General features: G+C 36.6%; 1 protein-coding gene across 1 annotated transcript; it reads right to left on the reverse strand.

The window, feature by feature from the left end:
* Positions 1 to 7,013: 7,013 nt before the first annotated feature.
* Positions 7,014 to 9,056, reverse strand: LOC113344390 (high-affinity nitrate transporter 2.1-like). Its single transcript, XM_026588371.1, has 2 exons — positions 8,137 to 9,056; positions 7,014 to 8,027 (listed from the first exon to the last, which is right to left on the reverse strand). Exons 1-2 carry the CDS (start codon positions 8,944 to 8,946, stop codon positions 7,245 to 7,247), a joined length of 1,593 nt encoding a protein of 530 aa, XP_026444156.1. The 5' UTR covers positions 8,947 to 9,056; the 3' UTR covers positions 7,014 to 7,244.
* Positions 9,057 to 9,655: the final 599 nt, after the last annotated feature.

A 9,655-nucleotide genomic window follows, 5' to 3' on the forward strand; every position in this document is an offset into this window, starting at 1 on the left:
ATTGAATGTGCAGTCTCTAATAGGTGAAAAGATATCATTATTGTCGTTGGTACTGACAAATTATTTGAGTGAAAATATGTGGTGCTGCCACTGTAATTTTGTTTCAGGTAATGTGGTCTTAACTTTGTGTTTCCTGTACCCGAGAGGTCAGGGAGTAGCTGATGGCCTGGGCATGGAGGTTTAGGCGTTAAAGATACATGAGGTTATGGATTTATAAAAATTGCATGTAATCTTAGCTTCGTTAATCGGGAAGAGCTAGCCTCGCATAACATACTAAGAAAAGTTGATAAAGTCTCTTATTATATTTTCAGACTTATACATCCCATGGCTATCACATGTCCACCTCTTTATCGTAAATTTTAGTCCAATTTTTTCACTCAAGCCAGAAGCAATTTCTTTATGTTCTTTGTTGGTACAACTACAACATCAAGAAATTAACTGAAAATAATCTTCCCCTAGATTAGAAATTAGGTAACTGTGCAAACTAATACATGAAAAGTTATTGATATGTGTATATTTATTTTATTGTTATCCAACTCATATATTTTTATAAAAACATTTTCAATTCACTGACGTTGCCTCTAATCATGTATCCAGGAAAAGAAAAGTTTGCAGTGGAGGATGCATTACTCAAGGTCGGGGTGGAACTGGATTACCAGATTACAGTTGATGAGTCTAATATGAATAAAAATATCTCACCGTGGGAAGATGGAGTAGCCACATGGACTGTATGATCTCACATCCATAATTTGTCTAGGATCGCAAAGAGTACCCCTGCGATATCTGGCAAAGAAATGCAGTACAAAACTTGGATTGGAAATCATATTTAGCTGCATTTGATTGTTTTAGGTAATTTCATCCATGATATGGACTAGGATGAATAAAGAAGTCAGGTTTGTTAATGAATGGATTATACATGTCTTTTGTATTATGCTATATTGTCATTATGCGAAAACGTACTCTGTGCAATTTATCTCATGAAGTGTTTCATTCTGCTATACAACACCATTATCCTTCTGCCGTTTAGGGTGCTATTAATATAGATCAACATGACAGAAAGGGTTATTCCCTGAAAGTAATAGAATCAAAGTTCAGATGGTGACGTCAAGTTAGATTTCTGATAACCAATCTCAGCCCGTGCAAAGCACGGGCACAACACCTAGTAGCTATAATCTCGTCACAAGGTCCTTTGGCATCTAGTATGGAATAAGAAAGAACCTCGGTCAAAACAATGGGTGTTTCGTATTGTTAATGAACTTTTAGAGACTTCACTTCTGAAAGACCGAATGATATTCTCAGACGCAATTCGAAGACATTTCCATTTTTACCTTAAATGCACAAAGTTAGGTGTCTAGCTACGCTATCAATACATGGATAATTTTAGTTTCCTAACTTAACATGCTTTCCTGACATAAATTAAAAACTTAAACAAGAGAGTCTTAAACTTAACCACAAGTATAAGTTACCTAGCCCAATCCTAGTGGTCCAAACTCTTTTATCTAGATGGATACCTCAAACCTAGCAGAAAAAAGTCGAAACATTCCAGAAATACGAGAAGCCAAGTTTCCTAAACAAATAATGGGCCTCATTCGCCCAAACTTTAATAAAGAACGATTTTTTTGGGACCATGTTTTTTTTTTTGGGACCATGGTTCTATTTTTAGTAAGACATTTAGAAGTAAATCTGGTCACTGCTTATCTAGATATTTATATTAATACCTAAATTACCCTCCTGATTAATTTTGGATAATGATTAGTGAAATCGTTAGTGAAATGATTAAGCTAAAGAAGTAGAATTATTGAGAGAGTAAAGTTAGGGAAGATGAAGATGAAAAACATGGAAAATATTTTTTTTTTCCAATTCACTAAGCTTGAGTATTCAAGTGATGATAGCTTATTTGATTTTTCATCTCCATCCTCTCCTAGAGTATTTGCTAATCGTCACAATGATCTAGATATGAGTTATTTCTTAGATAGTGAATGTATTCTTCCACAAACTCAATCTCAAGATGAAAATGATGGATTTTACCAACCACAACCGAAGGAAGATTTGGGTATCCAAGTATGCTTCAAACTTAGATAATGGTGGTTGAATTGGTCCAAATATTCATAAAACTGTAAATTTTTATAAAAATTTCCTGCTAGGTTCAGGCAGTTCAGTTACCAAGTGTGAAGAACAGGTAACTGAACACGGAGTTCGGTTAATAAATGTCAAGAACATATAACTGAACACAGAGTTCGGTTTCTTTCTTCAAACATGCGGTTAGCCGAACTTTAGTAATAAGATTTACAGAGGTATGTTCGGTTAGTTCGCAAACTTCAACGCAACCAAGTTCCCAACCGGACTGCAGGTTAAAAGTAACCTAATGTTAGAAGTTCGGTTGGTTCGCAAACTTCAACATATATTGCGAACCAATCGAACTGGGCTTATATATGCATATATGAAATTAGGAAAACGTTTGGTTACTACGAAATTTATTTCTTGGCGAATTCGGTAGAGTTCGGTTACGAAGTTTCAAACGTAGAGTTCGGTTACAAAGAAAACTTAACATTTTTGCGAACGAACCGAACTTTTGGACTTGTCATTATTTTCGTAAACTAAAGTTCGGTGATAAAATTTTGCGAAGGAACCGAACTTATGGACTTGTGTTGTTCTAATACAAGGAGTTCGGTTAAAAGTATTTTTTGCGAACAACCGAACTCTGAGTTCGGTTAAGAAAAAATTAATTCGTGATAACCGAACTTTTTGCGACGAAACCGAACATCTTGCGACGTAACCGAACTAAAAGTTCGGCTGAGACTTGTTTTTTGCGACGTAACCGAACTTTTCTCTGAAAAAAAACCTCCATTAAACCTCTCTGCAACTTCCATTTTCAACTCATTTTGATGATTACTTCTCATTTATTCAACCAAAAACGAATGATAAGTAATGGGTTTATGTGAATATCTTTTTTAATGTTTTAAATTAGGCTATATATATAGAGGTGGTGGTGGTGGTAATCGGTGGTTGGTGGTGGTGGTAATCAGAGGTGGTGGTGGTGATAATCGGCGGTGGTGGTAATCGGTGGTTGGTGGTAGTGATAATCGGAGGTGGTGGTGGTGGTAATTGGCGGTGGTGGACGGTGGTGGTGTGAGGAGGTGGTGGTTATATATATATAGGTGGTTATATATAGGTTGGTTTTAAATTAAATTATGTTAAGCATAGGTTAGTCATTTCAACGCTTTAGGACACCCCTTATAACTATAGGGAAGGTGGCCTAATAAAACCATGGTCCCCTCAAAAAAACCGTGGTCCCTAAAAAATCATTCTTAATAAATTTGCCCTAGAAGACAACTAAAAGTTAGGCCCGGTTTAAATGGACCCAAAAAACTTAGACATATCATCATCTTTATCATTTTCTTCACTTTATTCTTTTTTCTCTCTAATGGAAAAACAAGTCAAAGAAAAAGAAAAAAAGAAACTCTAAGAATATAAATCGTATTTTAATAAAAACTATATTTTTTTGGAAAGATGATCAACAAAAATAATTACATTGTTGATAGTAAAACCGAAAATCGAAAGGAGGATGGAAAAAATAGGTAAGATGAATATGAGTACATCCTGATCTCAACAAGATATAAAAAAATATCGAAAATATAAACAAGATGAATCTGAAACCATCTCGCTCAAATTAAAATACAAAAAGTTAATTTGAAAAATATCTTGATGCATCCTGGTTTAAACTAAATAATTTTTCTTTTTTAAAAAGAAAAATAACTTGGATGAATCTGGATGCACCTTCACTTAGGCTAGAATGATACTGCACTCATCCTTATTTAGAATTCATCTTAGTTTAAACGTTATGCCACCGCCAATAACATGATATAACATCACCTTTAACAAAACTTGATGAGTCGTTAATCGTCCTTGATGGTAACGGTTGGAACAAAATAATAAAGCCAAATTACTTACAATATGTGTCAAATGCCGACTAATAAGTATTAAAAGAATATTAGGAGATGATCTTAATTATTACCATTGAATTGTGATTTTGTAGGTGGATAGAAGCTGCACATCAACTTAGTAACACCTATAATCAATATATTCATTGTTTTAAGGAGAATATACATTAGAATAGAAGAATGTACATACCACAACAAGTAGCCTTAAATAACAAATAAAATTACAACAGTTATACAGATAAGGATCCCCAATTAAGTATTGCATGTTGAGAAATCGATACTACAAAAAAATACATATACTTTTGAGCGTTGGACAGAGGATAACATTTTGAGGGACAAACGGATGATCCGGCTATTTAATTTTCATCCTAACCATGCATAGACATCCAACGAATGTAAGAGTTGTCACCTCTTTTCATTATAAATGTCTATATTGATTAAGTTAATTCACAATAAATCCTTACTCATGAAACGAATCTGGAACGTACACGACCAACCTAATTCCTTTTGGACCAGATAATACAATGAGAAATATCTGCAAAATAAAATGATCTTCCAGAGAAACACACCCATTCCTTCCTCCTACATCCCACAATGGAGACAAATGGCCTCCCTCATACCCACCCTACAACAACGTAACTCATCTTCCGTCGCATCTGAAATGGTTTAGACACACATATGCAAGCAAATTGGATACCTCAATCTCAAAACCTTGACCCGGCCCAATGCTACCCAATCCAATCAGTAGCTGATCTTATTAACCCTCTAACCAATAACCGGAATCATGAACAACTGCATTACCTCCCACCTGATGATGTACAACACATAACAAACATCCACCTTCCCCTAGACATGCCTCCAGATAAGATCCTTTGGACACACTCAAAGTCCGGAAAATACACCACTGCCACTGGCTATAGTTGTCTCATTCATTAAGTTAATATTACCACCTAAATCCCCTCCCACCCAATTTTTTTTTGTGGAACTTACCTTGTCCACCAAAAATTTAGTTTTTCTTGTGGAAACTATTTCTAATTTACACCGTATTAACTTCACCAATTCCGACCAATGTTCCCGGTGCAACCCTGAAATAGAAACAACAGATCACATGCTTATTCAATGAATATCAGCAGCTACCTGGAACAACCTGTAATCTCGTCTATCGACAAACCAAACCAACCTCAACTCCCATATCACCATAAACAATCAAACAACCATTTCAAATTCTGCAAGACGTTAGCCACACCCCCTTTGTATCAGCTTTCTGTTTTCTTTTCTGGAACCTCTTGACATCTAGAAATGAATTGGTTTTCAAAAAACACCATACACCCCCGAATAACATCCTGGCTCAGACCTTGGATCAACAACATGAATTCGAATGGGAAAAATATTTTTTCCCTAATTTTACCCGGGGACTCACCAACCAGGGTCATTTCAACAAATGTCAGAGCAACAACAACAATACTAGCAGGATGGACAAGACCAAAACCATATTGGATAAAGATAAATGCGGATGGGGATGTTAGGGAGCATCCATGAGTAGCCGGTGTAGTTTTTATTTCAGGGATTCGAGTGCTCAAACTGTGATGGCCCTCGCGCAGCCTCTAGGAATAACTACCGCGCTAATAGCCGAAACACGGGTGATCATCAATGACAGCAACGGAGAGACAATGGCCAAAAGTTATCTCTGAGATGGATTCGGAAAATATGATGTGTTTCATGAAATCGGAGGCTGAAGCTCCGTGATATATTGCAGAAATGATTACCGAAATAAAACAGGGAGTGCTAAAAATTTCCCTTTGTACCATTCAACACAATTATAGAGAGAGGAATCAAGCAGGAAATGGCTTGGCAAACTTTGTAGCAGACGAAAGCAAAGTAGGAAATTTATCAACGATAATATGGGACCAGGCAATCCCACATTTTAAATTCTATTAAGTGACTCTTTGGTTATAAGATACCCACATGTAATAGCTATAATTGATATTATTATTTTCAACAAATTAGCCATCTTTTATCAACATAAATATAAAGAAAAATATTAAAACTTTTTTTGACATAAAAAACAAACTAATTCATTTTCTATTTGTGAACCAGTTAAATACAATAAGGTGTCATCAACAAAAAATTTCAATAATAATAATGTGCGCATATGTTTATTCCAGTGCAGTCGAATATTGAACAATGGCGTAAACTAACCATAATTTTGAAATAAAGTTATTCAGTCTCATGTACTACATACCTTTATGGCACAAGTTAATTCTAGTTTAAATATAATTTAATTCCTACAATCTTAGCCCAAGCTAGTACAGAAGATCGAGCTTCCCATTCAAGATCTACATCAATTTTAGACATGTAATTTTGTTCAAAAATTCTCTTATATTACGCTCGTTCCATAACACGTAAAACACTGCAGCCGGAATGAACTTCCACAAAAGATTCCCTTCCGTCGAAATCTATTATGAAAGCACCAATGTTCAATTGGCGATCCTTATTTCTTTTATTTTATTTTTGAGATTTATTTGTATTTTATTTATCTTTGTTCCCTTAAGTCCTTCTTATTACAATAGTGATAGTTTTCATTTTCTCTTTCTCTTTTAGCATGATACCCTTCTTATAAAAGAATTAAATACTACTTCTGTTTTTTTCCTCATATCAACTACTTGTTTACAATGTATAATTTTGACCGTAGTAATGTCTTTTGCTTAGTGATGTTTCCTCATATCAAACTACAACCTCCGGTCAAAGAAATTGAAAAAAGACACCACACATGTGGTCAAAGAAATATATTACTTTTATTTATGGTCATGGTTATCATTAATTTTGGTTTATAGGTTAGAAACTAAAATTTATTCTTCTTTAGTTTCTATCCTTTATAATGAACCATCCCACAATTAGCATGTATCCGTGATCCATGTCATCAATTATATTTCATTTAGAAATTTCATGCGCTTCTGTGACCGTGAGCCATGTAGTACGTACACTTACCGTGGGAACCGATCAGTAGGAAAACTCAAAACCAGATAGGGAAGATCATTTGCCGATTATCATGTACTAAATTCAGAACTACTCAAAGAGAAACAGGAAAAGATGTTGTATTCATAGCCAATTCGTAAAGCCAAAAAAAAAAAAACCCTCTTAACACCACTTTTATTGTGTTCATCAGACTCAGTTATTTTTCTTCAAACACTCCGAACATCAAATTTAACTGTTTTTATTTTTGCGAAGAATCACGTTTCGATGTGTCTACGGTACAAATATAGCGTGTCCACGTAACCGTGCCTGTGTCTGTTCAACCTGAAATTAAACATGTTGGGGTGTATTTCCTGGTGGGGTTGGTGCCGAAGCGACACGGCCACCACGTTCTGACCGAGCATTCTCAGCGAACTTAAGACTGTTTTGATGCAATCCCTGGTCCTTCTCCTCCTTGGTGTATTCGGCTCCATAGTAGTGCTCCTCTGTAGATTTTTCGACATGTTTGGATGGTGGAAAAAACATACTTCCCCATTGAGGGAAATGTATCAAGGGTACTGTAAGGGTACATGCCACAATCATGATTCCCATGTAAGTGAGTCCTTTTGCAGTTGAGTAGCTTGAACTTGTAAAGAACAAGAATTGGGTTAATCCGGAACCAAAGTTACCACCGGCACCGGTTAAACCTGAAATGATACCCAATGATCGTCTAGAAACGAATGGAATGACACCGAATGTAGCTCCACATGCAGCTTGAGCACAAATAGAGAAAAGGATCATAGCTACGATTGAGATGATAAGTGAATCGGAAAGACCAAGCCATATGCAAAAGAGACCTCCTGCTGTTTGGAGGATCCATAGGTTCCATAATCTGGCCCTCATTCCCCATCTACGTGCACCAAAATCAGAAAGATAGCCACCGATTGGGCGAGCGAAGAAATTGGCCATACCGAAAGCAGCAGCTATTATACCAGCTGTGTGGAGCTTTAGATCAAATCTGTCAAAGAAGTACTCAGCAATGACATTATCGGTGGACAATTCAACACCCATAGAGTATCCGTAGAGTAGAACAAAGATCCATGTCCTGTAGTTTGTTACAGCATACCAAAGTACCTAAACAAAATAAATTGTTGATAATTTATCAGATTAACAGTTCAGTTTTTCGAAAAGGAAACGTAATTCGTTGATTGAAAAATTGAGGATTTTGAAGAAAATAACAAACCTTGGAGAACTTGTCTTTGGCAACAGTTCCTGTCTTTTGTAACGCACCGAGATTTCCATCAGGAAGATCTTGTCCGAGGATCAAAACAAGGAGCCCTGTAATGATATGCATCCAACCAGGGATAAAAAAGGCAATACGCCATGCTGAGAATTGAGTGGAACCGCATTTTCTAATTATCTCGTAAAGTAGAGGCATTAAAAGTTGAGTTGCACCACCACCCATGTTTCCCCACCCTGCGGCGGTACCATTTACTGTCCCAATGATCTTACTGTTGAACATAGTACTCATCCAGTACTGGCAAGAAACGAATGTAGCAAGAGAAAACCCGATCATAAAACGAACAGCTACATAACCTCCGGGTGATCCAACTAAAGCCATGCAAAATACAGTTGGTGCAGAGAGCATCATCAAGAAAGCACAACCATATCTTGGCCCTAGTAAATCACAAACAGCTCCCATGGCAAGCCTAGAAAAGATACTACCCGAGACAGAAGCGACTCCAGCATTACCCACATCTCCTTTAACCAAGTTAAGATTATCCCTAATAATAGGAACAAGAGGAGCAGCAGCAAATGTTGATACGAAACAAGTAAAGAAAGACATCCATGAGAGATGGAAAGTTCTCATATGTGGATTAGCAAACGAGAAAAGCTTAAATTTTGTTGCCTTATGCTCAGAGTCCACCGGCAGATCGAAATGTGCAGTTTTATCCGTCTGTACCATCGGCGAAGCCACAGAAAAAGCATAAGATGGTTCTCTTCCAGTCACTCCATGCATGGAGCTCCCCGGCTCCCCTTGTTCACCAGCCATTTCTTTTCACAAAAAGAGTTGAAAGTCTCTATAGGTTTAGAAAGATGATTAAGATAACAAAAAAACTTGTAGAATATGTTGGTTTGGTATTTGAACTGTGAAGTGTTGTTGGAGATATTGGAGAAATGAGGAAACTGGTTGATATTTATATATGAAAAAACCGTTGACATTGCCTATCTGTCCACTCTTCTGGGGGCAAGATCAGAGAGACGTTCTAATTCATAAAATATAAGTTAAGAGAATAAATCCATTACGCCGCATCTTACAAAGGGTCTCATGGTATACCCTAAGGATCAATTTTGTCCGGCTCATCATCTTATCAAGAGTCTGAATTTTCTTTGAGATACTCGGGCAGTACAAGTGATCTCAGCAATTAGAACATTACATTAATGTCAACTCTATAATTAGTAATGTGAGTACCTACTGCACATACAATAAGAATTAATGTCACAATCCTTCCTGGTTTAAAGGGTTACTTTGTTTTATTTAAATTGTATCCTAAAAAAGTGAACTTCTCTTGATTGAGGAATAAAACGAGGAAACACGTACGGAAACGCTTGGCTGCCACAAGCCAGTTATCCCAATGGTAAAACTTTGCTGACACCTCTAGTTTCAAAACCCAAAAGATGAACAATAGACCACCGTGCGTAATGTCGGTTGGCATTTAATGATGAGTGTTTTACTGCAAAGTCCTTTCTATGGACCACGG

Source organism: Papaver somniferum, unplaced genomic scaffold, assembly GCF_003573695.1.
Source record: "Papaver somniferum cultivar HN1 unplaced genomic scaffold, ASM357369v1 unplaced-scaffold_76, whole genome shotgun sequence".
Classification (NCBI taxonomy): domain Eukaryota; kingdom Viridiplantae; phylum Streptophyta; class Magnoliopsida; order Ranunculales; family Papaveraceae; genus Papaver; species Papaver somniferum.